This window comes from Haliaeetus leucocephalus, unplaced genomic scaffold (assembly GCF_000737465.1).
Source record: "Haliaeetus leucocephalus isolate CR32 unplaced genomic scaffold, Haliaeetus_leucocephalus-4.0 Scaffold0, whole genome shotgun sequence".
NCBI lineage: Eukaryota > Metazoa > Chordata > Aves > Accipitriformes > Accipitridae > Haliaeetus > Haliaeetus leucocephalus.
In genome coordinates, this window is record NW_010972436.1 from 29,208,563 (window position 1) to 29,229,874 (window position 21,312).

At 54.7% G+C, this 21,312-nt stretch overlaps 2 protein-coding genes across 3 annotated transcripts in view; one reads left to right on the forward strand and one right to left on the reverse strand.

The window, feature by feature from the left end:
• Positions 1–1,729, forward strand: part of NACAD (NAC alpha domain containing) — a 5,371-nt gene extending 3,642 nt beyond the window's left edge. Inside the window, exons 4-10 of the mRNA XM_010563343.1 lie at positions 79–217; positions 327–415; positions 521–604; positions 982–1,128; positions 1,207–1,338; positions 1,445–1,567; positions 1,715–1,729. Coding sequence (XP_010561645.1) covers positions 79–217; positions 327–415; positions 521–604; positions 982–1,128; positions 1,207–1,338; positions 1,445–1,567; positions 1,715–1,729 — 729 coding nt within the window. The remainder of the gene's footprint in view (positions 1–78; positions 218–326; positions 416–520; positions 605–981; positions 1,129–1,206; positions 1,339–1,444; positions 1,568–1,714) is intronic.
• Positions 1,730–4,221: 2,492 nt separating this feature from the next.
• On the reverse strand, positions 4,222–15,523 carry CCM2 (cerebral cavernous malformation 2). 2 transcript variants are annotated; one of them, XM_010561985.1, is made up of 10 exons: positions 15,415–15,523; positions 12,824–12,997; positions 12,500–12,583; positions 12,095–12,278; positions 10,670–10,806; positions 9,447–9,582; positions 8,879–8,936; positions 7,987–8,125; positions 7,349–7,487; positions 4,222–5,125 (listed from the first exon to the last, which is right to left on the reverse strand). In XM_010561985.1, the coding sequence occupies exons 1-10, from the start codon at positions 15,424–15,426 to the stop codon at positions 4,845–4,847; spliced, it is 1,344 nt and encodes a 447-aa protein (XP_010560287.1). In that variant the 5' UTR covers positions 15,427–15,523; the 3' UTR covers positions 4,222–4,844. The 2 variants fall into 2 exon arrangements, with proteins under 2 accessions (XP_010560287.1, XP_010560280.1); XM_010561978.1 differs by lacking the exon at positions 15,415–15,523 and having other exon boundaries at positions 12,824–13,333.
• Positions 15,524–21,312: the final 5,789 nt, after the last annotated feature.

Below are 21,312 nucleotides of genomic sequence, written 5' to 3' on the forward strand. Positions count from 1 at the left end.
AAGGAGAAGGAGGTGCGAGGCAGGCAGGCAGGGACGGGCAGCGCAGGCAGCCGGGGACCCCCCCGGGGGTCCCTGCAGTCGGAGTCGAGCTCCTCCAGCGAGGCGGAGGCTCCGTACCCCTGCCCCGAAATCCAGCGCCTGCGGGAAGCCGCCGGCATCGCCCTGCGCCAGGACAAGCAGCCCCCGGCCCCCCGCCGCTGCGAGGCCAACCATAAAGGTGAGAGAGAGGGGGGGTCCCTGTGGGGTCCCCCCTCCCCCAAATTTTTTGGGGGGGTGGGGTGTCAGAGGGGCACCCATCTCCATCCCACCCTTCTGCTTGGCGACAGGGTCGTGTAACGAGTCGGAGAGTAACGACGAGTCCATCCCTGAGCTGGAGGAGCCGGAAGGCTCGGAGCCGCAGCCGACCCAGACCCAGGTGGGGGTTTCCGGGGGGGGGGGGCGGGGAAGGGGTGATGGGGACCCCCTTACCCTCCCCAGGGTGGTGGGACCGGGGCTGTCCTCACCCACGGATCTCTGGCAGGCACAGCTCACCCACTCGCTGGGCACCGGGGAGGAGACTGTCAGCAAGGCGAAGCAGAGCCGGAGCGAGAAGAAAGCTAGGAAGGTGGGATGGGGACCCCCCCCAGGTGGGGCTGGGGGTCCGCCATGGGGCTGGGGGGGTCCCTGTCCTATGCTAGGGTTAGTGGGGGTAAGATGGGGGGTGGCAGATGGGGAAATCTCCACTTTGAGAGGGTCTCCAGGTCATGCCTGGGTGTCCCAGTAGCGGGCTGGGGTGGTGGTGTGGGGTCCCCCATTCTTGAGGGGGAGCTCAGCCTGGCCATGCTGGGGAGCAACATTGTCCCACATCCCTGGTTTTGCCATTGTCCCAGGGTTCTGGGGGGCTGCAGACCCCCCTCCTTGGCTGCTCGGGTTGTTGTGATGCTGGACAGGGGGACACGGGGTCACCTCTGTGTCCTGGTTTTTTCCGCTCCCCCCCCCAAGGCCATGTCCAAGCTGGGGCTGCGGCAGATCCACGGCGTCACCCGCATCACCATCCGCAAATCCAAGAACATCCTCTTTGTCATCACCAAACCCGACGTCTTCAAGAGCCCCGCGTCCGACATCTACATCGTCTTCGGGGAAGCCAAGGTGATTGGGGGGGGGGCAAAGGGGATCTGGGGGGGGGTCCCATCCTTGGGGCTGGTGGGTGACCCCGTGTCCCCGCAGATCGAGGACCTGTCGCAGCAAGTGCACAAGGCGGCGGCGGAGAAGTTCAAGGTGCCGATGGAGCACTCGCCCCTGATCACGGAGACAGCCCCCACCCTCACCATCAAGGAGGAGAGCGAGGAAGAGGAGGAGGTGGGTGCCGGAGGGGATCCAGGGATACGGGTGGGATGGGTCAGGGGCTTTTGGGGGGTGGGGGGGCTGACAGCGATGTCCTGTGTCATTGTGTCCCCCCTCGTAGGTGGACGAGACAGGGCTGGAGGTGAGGGACATCGAGCTGGTGATGGCCCAGGCCAACGTCTCGCGCCCCAAAGCCGTGCGGGCGCTTCGGCACAACAACAACGACATCGTCAACGCCATCATGGTGAGTGGTTGGTGGTGGTGGTGGGGAAGCTGCAAACGGGGTTATAGCCCCCCCCCAGTGCATCTCCCAGCATGAATTGGGGGTGCAACCCCCCTCCCTGGGGTGCTGCGGGGGGGGTCCCTGATGCTCTGCTCTCTCCCCCCACAGGAGCTGACTATGTAGCGGCCGGGGGTGTCCCGGCCCCCCTGTATAGATGCACAGTTACTCCCCCCCCACCATCCTTCCTCTAGACCCCCCCATATTCCTCCTCTGCGTCTGTAACGCTCAATAAATGGCCTCATGTATCACTTGGATCGCACACTGCCTCTGCTCATGGTGATTTTGGGGCTGGGGCAGGGGGTGGTGGTGTCTGGGCTGCCCCATGGCTTCCCCAGACCTGTATCCCAGTGGGGGGGTCCTGTCTCTGGGGAGTGTTTGGGGGGAGCTTGGGACACCCCCATTCCAGCAGTGGGTTAGGGTGCAGGGGCTGTAACTGGGGTGGGGTGCCCAGGGAAATGGGGGTGAGTGGTGGCCACCGTGGTGGGATATGGGGTGCTGGGAGCAGGCACAGGGACAGCTGGGACCGCCCCCCCGGCTCTGCAGTGGTGGGGGGGACACATGGCACTGGATGGGGTGGCAGAGTCCCAGGATGGTCCCGAAGCAGTCAGGCACCAGGGCTTTGCCCCCTCCTGTGTCGCTAATTTGGAGGTGCTTAACAAAGCCAGGCTTTGCCCAAGCCCAAGGGAGGTGAGCGAGGGCTTTAGCAACGAGACAAACCACTGTCGGGTGCAGAATTATATTTACCTGTAACAAATACTCCGTACAGAAAGCATACATACACAGCCTCCCCCGGGACCGCCGCGGCCCCCCCCCCATGCTGTGTCCCCCAGTGCCAGGGGTGCTCCAGGGCTGGGGATGGGGAAATGGAGGTGGCAGAACCCCCCCCCCAGCTGCTGCCATCTACTTGCTCCCAGAACGCTACACCCAGCGGGGTTATTTCCAGAATTAAGTCCTGTTTCCCACCGAAGTATAAAAAAAAAACCCCACTGTGAGCTGTTACGGCTTCTGTTTTATAGCTCTCCGTATACAATCATGTCAAAAATAGGGCTTTTTTTTTTTTTCTTCCAAATTTCCTTAAGTCTTTAAGGACTTGAACATCCCCATGTGCAATTTGTTTTTAATCTGTAAATCATAAAAAGGCACTAAAACTACCCCCAGCTCTGAGTACTCCCAGCCCTGTGCTGTGCTGCTGCCTCCTGGGCTTAAGAAGGAGGAAAAATCTTGGTTTCCCCAACTCCTGAGGCCCTGGAGCTGGTGCCCAGGGGATGGAGCTGGGACCCCCATCTCCCCTTCCCTTGGCTGATGGCAAAAACACCTGCCAGGAGGAGGAAACCCCAAGCTTCTCTAGCAAGGCTTGTTTCTAGGGAAGACGCTCCCCGGGATGGATGTGTCCTGGCCAAACCCTTTCCTCCAGGGGCTGGGGGACCCTCTTTGAGACCCCCCTCCTCCTGCTCTGGAGTTTATCAATCAGCCTCAAAACTGTAAGGAAAGGGCTGTTGGAGGATGGAGGGATCCTGTACCTGTCCCCAGCTCTCCAGGGAGCTGAACACTGGGGTGACTTGGCTGCTTTCACCCCTTAAAGTCCAGGGGAAGGAGGGATTGGGGTGACGGGGACCCCCCCCGGGGAGTAGAAGGGGGTCACCCTGACCAGCCTAAAGCAGCGCGGGATCTGTGCAGGATCGTACCGAGGGCCGGCACCTGCAATCCCGGGAAAGGGCAGGTAAGAAATGGCCGGAGCAGCGGGGCTAGGGAGGGGGAGGAAGGTAGAGGATGGTAGGGATGAAGGCTGCTGCCTGCCTGGGATGGATACTGGTATGGGTTAGGTGGGGAGCTGCAGGGAAGGCTTTGGGGACAAAGAGCAGAGGAATGTGCAGGAGGAGGCCGGTTCTCCCCGCCCCCCCCAAAAAAACCTGCTGAGCCAGTGTCTGGCTGCAAAGCACCCACCGCAGCCCCCACCCCCCCCAGCTCGGGGTGGCTGCCAGAGCCACCCATGGGTGCCAGAGACCCCATCTGACCCCTGGGGTGCTGCCCCAATCCTCCTCCAGCCCCATCCTTCCTCCTGGTTGTGGCTCTAAGATAACTGGGGACCCCCACCCCAAGCCCTGATCCTTCTTAGGTGACCCCCCTGCGCCAGCAAACAGCATGTCCCCTGCGGGGCCCAGCTGGCACCTCTCTCTGCACAGGAGCGCTCCTCTGGCAGGGGATAGAGATTAAAAAAATAAGTGTGTATTTATAACTGTATGTAAAAATATATACAACATGTACAGCACACCCTGCAGCACCCCCCCTACCCCCCAAGCTTCCCAGAGTAGGTCCTGGATCAGCTCTCCTGTCCCAGTGGTGGCCCTGGGGGACAGCAAAGTCCCCGAGGAGCCCCAACAGACACCCAATGCCCTCCTGCCAGCACCCTGAACCCCAGGACGGGTGGCAGAGGAGGACCAAGGAGTCCCCCAGACCAGGGGGGCGGGGGATGCATGGGGCAAGTCCTTGTGCTTGGCAGGCTGGTGTGCAGGAAGGGGATGCCCCGGCAGGCGCTGACAGCTGCCTGCCTTGTGCCCGTGGGCACACACGAGCCCGCTGGCAGGTAAAATGGCATCCGTGTGGCCCCCCCCACCTCCCTGGGGTCCCCCCGCTATTCCTGAGCAAAGCTGGGGCTGGGGGGGGGGTACGGCAGCATTTGCAGGCCGGGTTGCGGCAGCCCAAGCGCAAAGCTTGCGGCGTGGGTGGCATCGACAGCTTCTCCTGTGGGTCTGGAGCCGAAATGTTTCGACAACATCGACAATAGGTTTAAATAATTCACATTGTGGTAAACTTCATTCAAAAAACAGGGGGAGGAAGAAGAAAGAGGAGGAGGAGAGCAGTTACAACAGGGATACCATGTGCAAAACTGTAAACCAGGCAGAGGGTTGTAGCCGACTTGTCTCCCCGGCCTTGCTCCCTGCTGCACCGGCAAAACCAAACCAGGGACGGCGCAGGCTGGGCTCCTGCCCCGGCATCCTCCACCACAGCGTGCCAGCACGGTGAGAGGGTGCCGGCTGCCTGCCAAGGGCCACTTGGAGCCGTTAACGAGGATGGGAGAGTAATTACATCCTGATCTAGCCCCAAAACCTCTTCCGGAACGACGGTCAGGATACAGGCACTGCTGCAGGGGTCTCTCCGAGAGGGTGGGAAGGTGCCAGAGTGAGCCCCTGCCCCGGCGCGGGGAGCTGCCGGGGCCATCCTCCCCCCTCGCTGGCTCTCAGGAGGAATCGCGGTCCATGCTGCACCCCAGGGCTTCAATGTCGTTGCTGATGTGCGAGATCATTCGGTCCCACTCGTCCTCCTCCGAAGGGACGGACTGGTCATCTGAGCTGCCGGCAGCGCCATTGCCGTTGGTGGTGGAATTGGAGGTGGTGCTCAGTGTCCGTCTGTACCTCCCAAAACTGTCTGTGATGATGCCTCGGCCATCCTTCACCCCAATGGTTTCGAGGAAGTTCTCAAAGTGTTGACTGTCCTTCTCGGGGATGAAGGGGCGAAGACCTGGATCAGGGAAGAAAACCCCAAGGAGGAAACAGCATCATCGTGTGTTTTGTACGGCACAGGCATGCAGGGGAGACATCCAGGACAGATTTCCACATGGATTTGCTCAGCTGTCTGAAATTCCCCATGGCTTCTGAGCCATCCAGCAGAGCCCAGCTGCTGAGGCTGGCTGTAATGTCATGCCCCAGCTCCCTGAAATGGCACAGGGCTTGGCGGAGGAGCCCATTTCAGGGGGACAGGGACCACTGGAGTCTCCAGCTTTTGTGGCCACATCTCACACTTACACCCCTGAGAACTGCAGCTGCTGCCCACCAAGCACAAAATCCCACTAAAGCGGGATTTTCTGAGCTCAAAAGGATCGTCTGCTAATTCCCCACCGAAACATATTGCTCAGCTTTACTGAGCTTATTGCTCTAACAGCATCAGCCCACGACTCCTGCGCCCGAAGGAGCACAGGCAGGGTGGCTGCAGGAACATCTGTCCTGTCTCTCTCTGCATCCCACTGTGGGCTGGTGACCCTGGCAGGGTGGCTGTCACCTGCTGCGAAGCAGAGAGGGTCACTGGGACACAGGTTAGGCACGCTGCTACTTATCCTTTGAGGATTTTAAGTAACTAATTCTGTTTTCTTTGTAATTAGCAGTAGGGTGAGAGTCCTCAAGAGCAAGTGTTTAAGTTAAGGCTACTTAAATGGCTTTTCCTGATGGGCCCCATCCTGCTCCAGCTGCAATCATGGAGCAGCTGTCCTGCTGAGCATTGTCCCTCTCCCTACCCCCTCCATGCTGTGTGTCCTTGCTGGCCAAAACCAAGATACCCCCCAGCCCCCTTCCTAGAGTCAGTCACAGCTTTAGGGCTACAGTCACTACCCAAACTGCTTGGAAGAAAACTCTGGGCACTCAAAAACTTGAAAGAAAAACCTTTACGGGAGGCTTCCAGCATAGTCTGAGCCTGGGCAGAAGGTTTTCTGCTCCTCACCTCTCTATCTCACATCAACCCCCTCAGTCAAACCCGTGGGGAGCAGCCAGAGCTCAGCCCAGCTCTGTCCTGGGAGAGCATGGCACCGGTGTGACCACCCAGGCTGGGAAAAGCAAGTTGGATTTGCTTTTCAGTGACATGAAGCCAATATAAAGTCAGCCTCCCAGCACAGTGACCTTGCCTTTGTGCCAGCTTTGGTACAGGCGATGTTAAAAGCAAGTCGGTTGTGTGCGCACCACTGAAAGAAAATGCCTTTGTGCTGGCGGAGGCGCCCGGCTGCGCTGCTGGATCCCCCGGACAAAGAAAAGAGAAGCTGGCTGGCGCGAGAACTCGCTGAGAGCTGCCCCGCTCCCTGCGGCACGCTGACTCCGGTGAGCAACCCCCAGCGCTTTCAGCAGATCTGCTTTTATAAGAGGGTGAAAACCCAAGGCATCACTTTTCAGCGACAACAGGCATCTCTGTTTTGGTCCCTGCGCTGTTTGAAAGCCCCCCCAGCGCTGGCTGAGTGCCCAGCTGAGAACCTGCCTGCCCCAGGGCCAGTGCAGACATCAGGTCAGGCCCATGTCCTCCTGCCCCAAGCCATGGGCTCTTGTTACTGATGCTCTTTCAGCTTATTAAAGCCAAAATCAAAGTAGAGAGTTTGAGCAGGAAGGACTTGCAAGAGCCCCGGAGGCTCTCAGCCTCCTTTTAACGAAGGGGAATGAAAGGGTCCTGTTCCCCTGCCAGGGTGCACACCTTCCCCCCAGGACTGTGAAATTCCTCTCCAAGGAATGCAGGTTCAGTATGCCCAGATGAACGGCACATCCAACACCAGAATCGCCTGGTGTCAGGCACCGCACAGGTGGCCAAGGACCAGAACCCTCTTTCTTGCTACCAGCAGGCACAGAAATGCCTGGTGTTCGGTCTGGAGGAGGTACCCAGGCTCCCTCTGCAGTCAGAAGGAGAGGTCAGCATCTGGAAGGGTGACTCAAGCCTCTGAGACCGGGGGCCTGAGTTAGATGGACCCAGGTGCCCTCAGGAAACAAGTATCTCCAAGGAGAGATGGACTGAGATGTTGCTCCTTGCTTGGTGACACCCCAAGGTATCTTTGTGCCATCCACACCCACTCCTCTACCCCTCCGCATCCCATCGGACTGCCCACGTCGAAGGTCCGTGCATCAGCGATCGGTACCAGACACATCACGAGGGCTTGGGAGCGGACCGACGCCAGCTCTCACCCTCCACGATGAATCCCTGGCAGCTGACACTCACCTAAGAGCAGAAACTTTCTGCTGTCCCCGTAGAGCTGCTTCAAGTTGATGCAGAATTCGTGGATCGAAGCCCCATTGCGATACTCGTGCAAGAGCATTGCGAACTGCTGGATCTCTTGGGAAGAGAGTTTTGTTCGGAGCTGCGGAAGAGAAGCACACCACAAACGTCACTGATTTTTTTAGGAAGAGATGATGGGAAGCCTGGGAACAGCATTTACCAGATTTATTGCTATTTGACAAGAGCTGCAGTGATGAACCAGCTCATCCTGATGGAAAAGCAGGACAGGCTGCTGCAACCCACTACTGAGCTGGCAGCTTTCAAACAGGGACAAGCTGTGAGCGTACACAGGGACCGTGACACGCAAAGTGATGGACCTGGCATGCTGCGGATGGTGTGACATGCCTTTACATGGTGAGAGGGGACAAGGGGGTGGGGATGCTGCTGCAGAAGGATGTGAGCCCACGTTCAGGTCCCATGAGGCCTCCAAGCACAATCTGTATGAAAAGGAGGAGGATGAGATGTTCCTACACCAGCGTGGGCTCACATTCTACAGGCCGAGGCAATGAACCCAAATTCCAAGAGTACCCTAAAGGGAAGAAAATCCCTCCACCCTGCCCTGCAAGCCAAGGACACCCTACCGTCATCATATAGTCCTGGAGCAGCTCTGTCGCTGTAGTGCTCAGCTCGCTCTCACTGACTGTCTTAATGTGTGGAGACTGTTGTGTGGAGAAGGAAGAGGGGGAGTTGTCACCTGCATCCAAGGTTTCTGGAAAGGAACTGAAATGGAAACAGACTGTGAGTCCTCCAGAGCAACTCGGGCACCTCCTGCATCACCATCGTTGGCTGCCGCAGCACAGCAGAGCCTAGAAGAGTGGAGAGGCACGTGGGCATCTGAAGGCTCCCACCCAGCACAGAGTACTTTAACTACATTGGTTTGGTGACCTGCTGAAAATGAAGCCCTACATGGGCAAATATCCCCTCCAACTGCTTTCTTGTTTTGCAACAGTGTGGGGAAAAGTCTCAAACTACCTTATTGTGGCATTAAATGTGAAACTTTCAAATAGCATCAGTCAGTTTTAAACAACTGATTTGCGTGTCAGGTTTTCAGCCCACAAATGCTATCAATGTTTTCAGCAGCCACCGATTCAGGAGGGAAGAAGTTTCCAAAATAAAAGGGTTTGGGGAAAACCTTTTCTCCCAACTCCAGCTGGACTTCACCAAGGCAAAGCAGCTAGGCAAGCATCATGTCCCCACTTTGCTGACGCGTGGGACTGCACATACATTGTGTACGTGACCGTCTCTGGAAACCTGCAGCAGCAGAACAATCCAGCCATGGATGCTGCGGAGGCAGGGACCATGGCACCGCATACGGACAGTAAAAACATCGCCCAATGTTTCAGCCAGACTGAGCAGAAGCTTTTCAATGTGCAGACCACAGCAGTTCCTGCTTTGGGAGCTTTAAACCCGGCAGCGAGGCTGCACTAATAAGCCCGAGTGCCAAGCGAGCTCAGCGTACCACGTTTAACTTACAAAGTGCTTGCTTCCGTTTCGTAAGATTCCTTAACATCCACTTTTGTAGAAGAGTCATCTGCAAGGAAAACATTCAAGATGTGGAGTTTGAGAGGCAGAAATTCAGTGGTTTTCCCAGCCCATGACCTACACAAACACACTGATCTCCAACTCGGCTTTCAGAGCTGGAAGATGAGAGGCAGGCGGGGCTGGGGCCAAGATTGTGCTGTGTCAGGACTGGATACAGACTCAGCAGAGATGCAGAACCGCAAAGGGATTGTTTTATTAAGTGCCTCCGTCCAACATGAATGGAGAGGCAAAGGGTATGGGGGACAAGGATGGTGGCTGATGTCCTGTAGCCCAGCTGGGGAAACATCTGCAGGCAGGAGACAGCCCTCGTGCCCGTCCAACTCACACACAATTAAAGCAGAGGAGGGGTTTTTTTCAATACCCTGCAGGAGGGAAGCCATCAGGCTGGCTCTGACCTCAGAGGGTGGCAGAAGAGATGTGATGGATATTGGTGAAGATGGGGAGAGACCCTTAGACAGGCCTGGTAAGAAACAAGCAAACGGCGAGAGCACGGACTTACCGCTGTGTAAGGACATGTGCCGTGTCGGTGTGGACGCCCCATCAAATATTGCTCTGTCCAAGAAGTCTATCGTGGACTCAGTGTAAACAATCTGGAAGACTTGGCTGAGAAGCGAGCACAGCTCCTCGGCAGTCACCTAGGGAGGGAGCAAAGAAGGGCTGGTGTGAGGCAGAAGATACTGCGGTGGCCTTTCTCTTTGGCTCCCTACGTTGGGTATCCCATGCGGGACATCGGTGTGCTGTATTTTTAAGTGTGTCGTCCTCCCAGCGAGGACAGGGAATCCACTCATCCAAGATCCTGGACACTGCTTGACCCACAGGGTCTCCAGGGCTGGAGGTGACAAACCTTGTATCTCATTAGCTACCTCCTGCTGTCCTGCAGGGTTTTCCTCGGTGCTACAGGAGACAAACTCCTGAGACAAATCACCCCTCATCACTCTCTCATACTGCCACAGAAGCATCCCAGCCCTTTTCAACTGGTCAGACCAAGCAATAGGAGAGCGGATGCTCCATTGTCAACTCACAGCTATTAATTAGCACCCAGATTTTGTGTTGATGCTCTGTCCTACTCCTCAGTTCAGCTCTCTGGGATTTTGGCTACATAACCTACATCCCAAATAGGTGCAGGCACCCCAGAGAGCGTTAGAGCCAAAAACAAGGCAAGCAAAACTCCACCCTGAAGGCAAAGGGTTCCTGCTGTAGAAGTAGGAGCACACAGGCTGAGATCAGAATCTCTGGATCCAGATACTAGATGAAACAAATTTCCAGGTCAGCATCAGGAAAATGCCCCAGTTAGCAAAATCCTATTGTGGGAGAGATTCAGTTGTCTTCACAGATTTCCTGCTGCTGGAGAAAGACCTGGGCAGCAGGCACCACCACCAAGGGAAAACCATCTTCTCATACCCTCTCATGTCCGAACTAGGTCCCGGGCCTGGAGCAGGGACCAGGTTTCCTCCTTCAGGTAGCACCTTGTGTACCAGCAAAGCCCAACCCACACCCTGCAGTCTTAAAACCAGGCCTATGTGTGTCACACAATGTACGGCCAGGTAAGCATCTGGTCACATAACAGAGGGGACACTTGGTGAGAGCAGGATGAGGCCACCATGGTCTAAGAGCCAGAAAACCTCCCAGCAATCCCAGTCCCTGCGGCACTGCAATGAGACAGTCACTCTGCAGGCAACCCCAACACGGGACAGAGTTTTAATCGAGTGTTTTGAGTCTTACTTTGTTCTCCGTAGCCAGGACCACCAAGCAACAAGCTTCAACGGGAACCACCCCGCTCTCAGACAGCGAGCCCGAAGTAAGCGCTTTGGAGCTCTCGGCACAGAGACTCTGGCTTGGGGAGATCCCGGGGTCCTGAGCTGAGAAAGAGAGAAGTCATAATGGAAAGGTCGAGGCAGGGGGAGAACAGCAAGGAGTCCTCGCACAGTGAGCTGTCATCCGAGCAGCCTGCCTGTGGCGACAGCAAAGCCCCCAAAGCAGGAGAGCAGAGGATCCCACAGGTGGGAGAAAATGCCCTGGAAGAGGGAGATCTTGGGAGCCCAGGAACTCCACCTGAACACTGCACAGGGCCAAAGTCTTTGAATGAAAAGCCTAAAATTTAGAGCTGGTTTCTGACAACTCTGTAAATCACCAGCTTCATTTCCATGGCTTAGCCAGCCTCAGAAATCCACTAGCAGAATTACAGCCTTCTAAGTCACTTACTCATTTATTCTATAGACTGTCCTTTACTGTCACGGGGTTTATAATCCGATAAGTCTCTGTCATTACATCTTCTAAGTAGCTCAGTGTTCCCCAAACACTCCAGCCCCAAAACAGGCAGGTCTGACACATGCAGAGCTGCTGGGGACGGATTCAAGGCCCTCCTCAGGTATTACAAGAAGTGAGGTGTGTCAGAAGTGATGGCTATCATCCCAGTTATTCCACACGGGCATTTAGACATGCAACATCATGATGAAATCCTCCCAGCAACCAGCACAAGGGCTCTGAAGAGCAGGGCAGGTCCGACATACACCTCTGGCAGTTGCCAGAGGACAGGCTACAGGAGAAATTTCTAAGCTGTACGTGAGCTTGCACTTCATCTCCAGATACAACCCAGCCCAGCTCCAACATCCTTCATCTCCCCCAGTGTGCTCGCCCTTCTGCGAGTCACAGCACCCTCAGGAGACATGCGTACCCCCAGTCCTTCCTCCACGCCCGCTAGAAAAGGATGGACTGAAACAACTCAAGGCAGGAGCTTAGATAAAAGGAAAAAATTGTTTCCACTGAGGGTGGTGAAACCCTGGCACAGGTTGACCAGAGAGGTGGCAGATGCCCCATCCCTGGAAACATTCAAGGCCAGGTTGGACGGGGCTCTGAGCAACCTGATCTAGTTGAAGATGTCCCTGCTCCCTGCAGGGGGGTTGGACTAGATGACCTTTAAAAGTCCCTTCCCACCCAAACCATTCCATCATTCTATGATTCTGTGAAGGACACCGATCGTTTTGGTCTGTTCTCACCCAGCATCGCCTTGTCCTGTTTCTGGTCAGGCCGGCTGCCGTCCTACACAAGGGCAATGCTGGCTGCTGTGGGGCTCTGTCCCACAACCCCAAAACACACGGCAACCCCAACACACAATGCTACAGCCTGCCCGTGCTGGCCACAACCTACCTGTTTTCAGCACGACCAAGTGAGAGGAGTCATCTCGGATGTAGGAAACGGACGCGATGTCGTGGATGGGGACCCTGAGGATGAGATCTTCTCCATCCCGCCACACCAGCTTGATGTTGTAGGCAGAGAGACTGATGACAGCATCATGTTCTTGGGTCAGCTGCCCCGGGAGCTGGTGTGCTCTCTAAAATAAACATATTTACATTGATTTGTTGAACTGTTTCCCCTTTGGTAACACCCTGGTAACAGGCTTCCCTCCCATGTTTGTAACACTAGGATGGAGGATACCACTTAGACCAGGACCCAGCCCCAAGGAAACTCTTCAAGCCTTTTTTTTTTTTTTTTTCTCCATGCTGCATGTTAGACTACGCAGAGCAGGTCATTCAACAGGCTGAGCGCGCTCACCTTTGCATTATCGATCAAATGCAAGATTTCCGTGCGGCTGGAGGGATTCAGGTACCCTGGGATGGATGTGAGTTGACCTAAATACTGGAAAAGAAGAATCAAACCGTTACCACTGCACATACACGCTAAGCACGCCCCTGAACATGCCAGCTACTGCAAGAAGACACCATCAACATAGAGCATAGGGCTGGTGCCCCAAGCCCTATTTAGAAGCTGCTAAATGCACCTGTGTATGGAAGATCTCTCATGCCTTTAAGTTATCTTAATGCTATATATACTATATATACTATATACAAGCCCCAGCCCCAGCCAGGCAGATACTACCTTCACTTCTTTCTCGATGTAGTCATTCAGCAGCACATCTGGTTCGACGCGGTCAGGCAGGGACACTACCACTGTATGCAGAGGCCGTCTCTCTGTAACCTTCTCCTGGGCTTTTTTATCCCGACCTTTTTCGCCCTTCAGGAAGACTCGTTTGAAAGGAGACACTATTCCAGGCTGCGGAGAGAAAGGGAAATGCCGGGGCATTGGGGTTAAGGGCAAGAGAGGCAGTTTCTGCACTGAAATGGGGGGTGGAACCGGCAGCACCCAGTGCTCCTCCAGCCCGTACATCTATACTCACAGCCTGGTTTTACCAGCCCCAACCACAGACAGGCTGGTTTTAGAGCTACGAATCCACAAGTACGTGACCTTTCACTGAAAACCCCTTTCCGCAACTTGTTGCAAGAACACAAGTGCTGATAAGCACCCTTTTACCAAAACAGGATTTTTTTCCCAAAGTCATGATGTCCAACCATTTAGTTAAGAACAAATACAAATATATATTCAGATTAAGAGCTGTAACAGTGAGCAAGCCATAGCCACACGCAAAACGGGCAAGCTTCCTCCTCGCCTCGGTGCAATTTTGTATTTCACTCAAGCATTTGCCCTGAGCAATTCAATGAAGGATTGCAAAAGGAAAAGGCAGAGATGCTGCAAACTGGTCTGAGGTCTCCGGGGAGACCCACAAATGTGAGTACACGACCCAGAAGACAGCCTCCCCTGCAAAAAATAGGTCTTTGTGGTTCCCAAACCATTGAGTGCTGGGTTTAGAAAAATATCGGAGCCAACACGAGTCCGGCCAGCGGCAGCGTGCACGCACAGACTCCCAGCTATAGAGGGAGCATCACCACCGTCCGTCCACCACAGCACGGGTGGACAGCCCGGGAACGCTGCGCACCCAGGGCCCATCGCAGCAGAGCCGACCTGTGGTAGAACTTCACCAAGCTCCACACCAGCCTGCCTGATGGCTAAATGACCGGGATTGTGCACAAACTTCTCCAGTTCCAAGTTTAGCAGCTCAAATGGATGTTTTGAAGTGGGGAGATCCAATGCTCGGGATTCACAGCTGTGTTAAATGCCAGTCCAGAGGGGAAAGGCAGAGCTCCTTGGTGGCCTCGCTGGCTGCCTGGCCATGCAGCTCGGCTCCGGCTGCCCTGTCCCATGGCAGTGATGCTCTCTGCTTCCCACCCCTCAGGGCAACCACACTTTGGCTTTCCTGATTCTCATGGGCAAGAAAAAGGATTGTACTATCTGCAGAGGCAGAAAAGATACTTCGAAAGGCAAATTAATTAAATATAAACTGACTGCTCCTGCTCAGAAAAGTGTGGAGTACTTTGCAAGCTCAAAGAGCAGCAGCCTCCGGCAAATTCAGCTCATCTCTTGCTGCCGTCCACCACAGGACCTTGCCTTGGAAAACACCGTCAAGAAGAACTGCCGCAGACCCTTAACCTAAACCGCTTGAGCCTTGCCATAGGACATATTTGGTGGGGGAGTGCCATCACCACGTCACCTACTCCCAGCAGTGTCCCTCCCCGCACAGCAGCTGATGCACCGTGTTCAGATGCATGCGTGGGACCTGCTCTCATCAGGCCAGCTTCAGCCTCTCTCATTGCTTGTCTAAATGCAGACGAGCATGAAAGATCCACAGGAACAAGAGAGATCAAAGCCAGACCAAAAGAATTTGAAACTGTCATACCAGGATGGGAAAGTGGGATGGAAAAGCTCCTGGTTGGATAGTATTTAGAAGCTCCCAGAGCAAGCCAGGCACCACAAGGACGTTGGGGACAGCCCGGCCCTGAAAAACATCCCTTGGACCAGGGAGATAAAAATAGAGAGAGTTTATAGGACAAAAGGGACAGAAAACACAGCTACACAATGCTGGCCCCGTGAAACAGCTCTGCCTTTACAGCAGCAGGACCAGCACCACCAAGCACTGCAGATTTTAGGGACAGCATCCTTCCCTTCAGCTGGGCTCCCGAAACGGAGCATCACCCTGCGCTGTACAAACCAGCTGGCTCCTGCAGAGGGGCTGGGACTGTCCCAGGCTCCAGAAAGAAGAAAATCCTGAAAGCAACAGGTCTGTTTGCCAAGACTGGAGCATGGGGCTCGACTTCGGCTCTGCCGCCCCAACTACGAGGGTGTCTGACCTCAAACCTTAGCTGCCGGTGCGTAAAGTTCTTGTTCCACCAACATCTTTTAGGAATCAAAAGCAGAGAGGTGCAGAAATCTGCCGCTGGGGTCAGGGCTGTACCACAACAGTCCCCCAGATGCTTCCCCCTCCACCAGCCGGAGTCCAGTGGCTCCAGCTCAGTTCACCTCTCTGTGCCAAGGCTGCCGGATCTGGCCCAATCTGTACAGAGCAAACCAGAAGAAACCCTCGCTTTTCCCTTGGGGATGCAGGCAGCCTCCGTAGAGCTGGGATGATGCTGCAACGGGACCATCATTCCCCACCATCCTGCACCCCCGAGACCCGTGGGAGAGCCACAGGCTCTCCTTGAAGGAGGGCGTCCAAAGCAGAGGCGTCAACCCGGCGTGACGCAATGTGGAACAACAGCTTCTGCATTTCTGGGAGACGATATAAAACCAGCACCTACCTCGTTCTCCATCGAAGTACCCAGCTACAGAGAGCAGAACCAAACCGTGCCGGCGCAGAGCCTTTGGTGGCTCACCAAAAGCACCTCCTGGGGGGAGAGAAGCTGCTATCCTCGTCTCGGGGGCTTCCGAATCTCACGGCCCGTGCCGAAGGGCTGGCAAACCCGTGAGCTTTCATTCGCCTGCCGGCTCGTGGCCAGGAAGTGCAATAACCACAGTTTCCTTCTGTTACACACAGCAACAGCGACAAAATAAAGTTGTTGATTAAGAACCAGCAAGGTTTGGCAGCAACGGGGCCGGGTGCAAGGCGAGATGAGGCGCAGAAGCCCATTTTGCAAAGCTCAATCCCATTCCCAGCTCCCAGCCATGCCATCCCAACTCCTGCACCCCTAAAGCCCTGGAAACTCCCCAGCAGCCTTTGTTGCTACAGCCTGGACTCGCACCCAGCTGCACCCAGGATGGAAATATCCCCAGCCCACAGGACTTTTTAACCCTGGTTTCTCCTCCGAGCTTCAGAGCTATTTTGTTCTCCAGCATCTATGGAGACCAAGGGCTGTAAAGCTTTTTCAGGGCCCATATTTCGAGTCCTTAAGTTTTGCATTTGAAAAGCAAAGCTTGGAAATGAGGTTAAGAGCTCCCTGCCTGAGCCAAGGCCTCCCAGGAGGCACTCTGGGAGAGCGCAAAGTGTTCAAGTGAGCCTTGCTGGGCTCAAACGTGAGCCCAAGAGTCAAGCTCAGAGGATTAATGAAAACAAGTTGCTAATTTCACAGATGGAGAATCAAATTAAAAAGGCAAAGGTGGTAATTTCCCCAATGACATCCACCCATTGAGCAGGTGCAAGAAAGTCAGTTGGAGAAGAGGCACCCGAAGACCTGCTGGGCTGCCAGCCACCCTCGGCACTTGCACCGAGCAGATTCCCACCTTGGGATGCAAGTGAACCCCTCTGGCACGCTGCCTAGTTAGTAGATCTGGGGAGAGAAGGATCCCATTTCTCTTTAAAACTCATAAAATAAAAACTTGTTTTCTTCCCCCCCAATCCCCTCCTTGCCCACTATTGCAATCCCTAAAGGTGATTTCCCAGCCCACCTCCCTGCGGGTCTCTCCAGTCTGGAGACATGTCCTGCAGCAGAACAGCTTGGGAATCCACTGTAAAAGCCACTGGGATGGGGAATGGGGCTCAGCTGAAACAACACAGCTTGTTTGGAAAGGATGGGTCCGTCCCCACACCAGGGAATCAGCCAGGCACTGGCAGCACAGCGCAGGCAAGAGCTGCCAGGAGCTCATTCCCACACAGTTTGCTTCTCAAAAAGCATTTACATCTTGAAGTCAGGAGAAGAGGCAGGGAAAGGATACGTGAACACCTTGTGCCAGCCAGAACTGGACATTTCATGGAGAGCTGCAGCTCCCAGCAGAGGACGGGCCAACGTCGTCACTCCTCAGGGCCTCCTGCTGTCAATGGCTCCAAAATTCAGGAGGGAAACAGTCATTTCATCTACTTAGTGAGGCATTTAAGACTTGACTAATTGAGAGAGAGCATCTCACAGCTGGGTTTAGCCCACCAGGCCTGACTGACAGGGAAAGGCATGCCATGAGGCAGGGGAGGGGGCTCAGTAAAGAAGAGCGGATGGCTTTGGTCAGATTTTTTAGGGAGACCCAGCTCATCCGATGTACGTTCACATACATTTGAATGAGGAACAAGGAACACGGGTGGAATGTGCCCCACCAGCACCCCCCAAAAACCTGCTAAGGCACACAGCTCTGGCAAGTGCCAGGGACTGGCTGCCACCAGGCTCCGGGGACACTCCTGGCCATGGCCAGCCCTTCCTTGCATTTGGCGGCCCAGGTGGAAGAGGTCCCCTTGGCCAAGCCACCTGCTGCTGCTGCTCCAGGGGCTGCAAATTCAATGGAAATAGGACAAACCTTCAGGAAAAAGCCCAGGAGACCAGACTTAGCCTGGGGCTAAGCCCCCCAGCCTAGGTTGGACACAGCCAGGAGCTGCCAGGAGAGAGAGACACGGCACAGTCCAGAGAACCCCTCAACATCCCAAGCTTGCATCTGTGTCAGGGTGTTCATCCCTCTGATGCCGCTTCTCCTGTCTGAGGCCAATAAAACATATAATGGGGGTTTCACCAACCCTACCAGCTACATTAGGACTTGTCTGCAACTATTCACTTCTCAGTCGCTGGGGAACAGCCACCAGTGAGGTGTGAGGCTGAGATAGCAGAGGCAGCTCCCTGCAAGGGCTGGCACTGCTCGCAGCAGCAGAACCTGGTGCTGTCCTGCTCTGCAGAGAGCCCTGGGTGCAGGACAGGCTAGGGGAGGTCATTAAGCCAGTACTAATCTCAGGGAAGATAGCCTGACCCATCAACAAACCTTCAAGACACTGTTCAAGCAGGAGGCTCTATGCCTTCCTCCCCTCAAAAGCTCTCGAGGTGACTGGGGGCATGAGGAGTTAAATCAACAGAGTATGCAACCTCATTAATACCCCAGTAAAGCGCTTGCAGCTCTCCGCAGTCCCCCAGTATCTCACAACACAGAGACTTCAAAAACCACTTTATTTGGTGCCCCATTAGAGTCCCATTAGAGGTAAGATGACTGACAATGTGCACCTTCCCCTTGCTGCTGGGAAAAAAATTGGGGTCCCCTGGATCATCAGCAGCACCCACTTCATCAGGGTTTCCTCACCCATCCCACACTCCCTGCAAGCCCCAGCCAGCAGCACATCCTGTCCCCAGCTCCCACTTGGCTTCAGAAATCCCAAGAAAGCCATTTCTGGGAAAAGGGAGGGTTTACCCTTCATCTATATTGATATTACTCTGGCTGGAGCACTGGGGGGGGTTTGGAAAATTGCTGGGAGGGGATTTGCTGCTGAAGACCATCTGGCAGCCCTTCTTCCTTCACCATGTACCAGGGGTGGTGGCAGAGCCAGGAATTAAATCCCAATCGCCTCAATCCCAGACCATAGAGCAGGCTAGGAACTTCTGCCATGCTTCAGAAGCTACAGAAGATGCTGGAAAACACATCTCTAGGACCATGAGTGCATGCAGGAGGACAGGGCTCACATTAAGATGTCAACCCACTTCCACGAGGCTGAGCAATTCCACATCACAGGGGCTGCACATCACAGGGAACGAAGCTAGTTCTAGTGTAGTGCTTGTTGGCCACCGGCACTGGAGTTTGGACTGCTTTTACTTGGGGCCCAGCTGCTTGTATCCAGCCAAAAATCAATGATGTCTTGGCCAGCCCATTTAAATACATTCAACCCTTTGAGCTGAACACGAAGGAGAAAGAGCATCCCTCTCCTTAGCAGCAGAAACAGCTTCTTAATCCCCTCGAGTGGATTATCTCAAATGCAAATTTGTAAGGCTAATTCTCCCCCAGCACGTCTGCATGGAGATTAAGGGAGCCCAAGCTCTGAACAGCCCCTCAGTGCTGCTGCTGGCCAGCAATGCTGCGTGTCCCAAGAGACAGCCTGCATCCCAAATCCACTTATCCTGTTCCTAAAGGGACGCAGGGCATGCTCGCTTAGGGTAAAGCCAGAGCACTCTCCTAGAGAGCTGCCAGCAACGCTCCAGGACCAGGCTACGTCCCCGAGCGGATCAGAAAGCCAACCTTGAGTGTACCAACAATGCGAAGGCTGGGCTCAGCGGAGGAAGTATCTGCACAAAGGGAGCACGTGATACAGCAGCGGGTGAAATAATTAACCAAGCCCAAAGGGACTCTGGGTCAGCTTACTGCCAGCGGAGGAAATGAAGAAGAGGACGACAGTGGCGTGCGTGGAAGGACAAGAAGTCATGGGAGGTGCCTGTAATAATAAAATGTGAAACCAAGCAAGAAAAAACAAGTTCAGCACGTTTAGAGAAGACTTGGCTGTTAAGAAATAAACTCCAAGCAGCCTCCAGCATGGCAATGCCACAGAAACACAGGCTCTGTGGGTTTGGCTTTGCCTGGGCACGGCTTAAGCCCAGGCCAGGTTCCACAGCACTGGCCACCATGCTCCGTGAGCCGAGGGTGACGAGAGCATGTGTGAATTATGACCTGGGAAAGCCAGACACGTGATGAGTACATAATTGGTAACCTCAAGGTAAAGCTGCAAGTCCACAGCCCCGCCACAAGAAGGGTTTATTATTTATATTTCTTTGCCCCACAGAGAAGTGCTGCAACACAAGCGGGACCAGGGGCTGGTTCAGGGCTCAGCCCCCGAGAAACCCACGCAGAAAGCAGCCTGATTTTACACCAACCTTCACATTTGCCGTTCCATCTCACCACCTCAGCATAAACACAAGCTCCAAACACAAAGCTGCAAACTGCCACAGGTACATCCTGATGCCGAGTGGAGGTTTATTTCCAAATTACTTCCTATTTCTCAGCCTGTTAGCAGAAGAAAGCCGTAACAGCCTTGTTTTGCTCTGGTCTGACCAAGGCAGGTTCCCATCCAGGTGGTGAATTACTTGGGGCCTCTCTCCAGCCCTTCAGCACAACACAAAGTCGCTCAGACAATGAAATGCCAGCTCTCCTCCTGACCTGGCAGTGCTGGGATTACAGCAGCAGCCACTTAAAACCCATTTTAAATCCCAGTAAATGCCCTGCTGCCTCAGGAACAGGCTGCAGACCTTCCAACAGCCCATAACTGCTAGATATCCCCATCCCTCCATCCTTAACAGCCAGGTCTGTACAGCAGCACCACACGTTTAGGGGCAGCAAGGCTTGGCCAGGAGTACCAGTGGGAAGCAGGGGGTCAGGACCACATCCAGTCATGGTTTTGAGCATCTCCAAGGATGGAAAACCTGTGGCCTCTGGAGCAGCCTGCCCAGTGTTTGGCAATCCTCACGCTAAAGAAAGTTTATTATGCTTGAATACAAGTCTCTGTGTTTCAGTTTGTGCCCGTTGCCTCTTGCCCTGATGCTGGGAAGAGCCCAGATCTTCCTTCTTTTCTTCTCTCCCCCTGTGAGGGGTTTATCTACATTAATAAAAGCCCCACAAGTCTCCTCTGCTCCACGCTGAACAGTCCCAGCTCTCTCAGCCTTTCTTCATACAAGAGATGCTCCAGGCCCTTTACCGCTTGCTGAACTCACTCCAGTATATTCCCATCTCTTGTATTGGGAGCCCAGTGCTCCAGGGGATCACCTCCTGCTCCCAGGCAGCCTGGTAGCCATCCCTGCCATGAGGAACATGTTCCTGGCTCACACTCACCTTGGTGCCCACCAAGATCTTCTCTGGTCCTGGACCAGAACAGAGCCAGAGAACTCAACCAAGTACCAGGAGCAGCTACAGGTATTCAGGTAGATGTGACCTGTTCTAGATCATCCTGTTCCTGTAACTGGGTTTATTTTGATTCAGCCAGCACTCAAGCTCTTCCCCAAAGAAGCCACCTATGTATTTGAACTTGCAGGGGAATGGTCAAGGAGGAGATTGCTCCTGCCCTTGCTACACAGAGGACTGAGCCGCTCAGGAGGCCACCCTCAACTGTCTTCTACAATGCAAACATCTAAGCACGTGCCAAAATCCATGCTCTGCAAGCGGCTCAGCAATGCACACAGCAAAGCCAAGCAGCTTCCCAGTTGTTTGACTAGCAGCAGCACCCAGCCCACTGCCGACAGCCACAGCTGCAGAGCAGGGATGCCAGGTTACTTCAGTGCTGCCTAAGGAGCAGGACCCTCTCCACATTTAATTTTGCAGAGGCAGTTTCATTGAGGGACACTATTTGGTGCTGGCATGCTCTGTATGAAAACAGCTTTGAGTAAGATGGGAAGGTCCCCACCATCCCAAATTCATCATTCAGACCCCACCCCTGCACACGGAGAGGTCAGCAACTCCACAGGAGCCACAGAGCAGGCTTGGGAACTCCCTCAAAGCTCCATGTGGGATCTGGACTGAAAACCACCCATAGGACATGGTCC

Excerpts from the sequence above, each read along its gene's own strand:
- CCM2 (XM_010561978.1), bottom strand. The coding sequence starts at position 13,111 with ATGTACGGGCTGGAGGAGCACTGGGTGCTGCCGGTTCCACCCCCCATT. Across the intron at positions 8,937-9,446 it reads GCACATGTCCTTACACAGCG|ATGACTCTTCTACAAAAGTG; the intron begins GTAAGTCCGTGC and ends TTTTCCTTGCAG. Across the intron at positions 8,126-8,878 it reads GAAACGGAAGCAAGCACTTT|TTCCTTTCCAGAAACCTTGG; the intron begins GTAAGTTAAACG and ends TTTCCATTTCAG.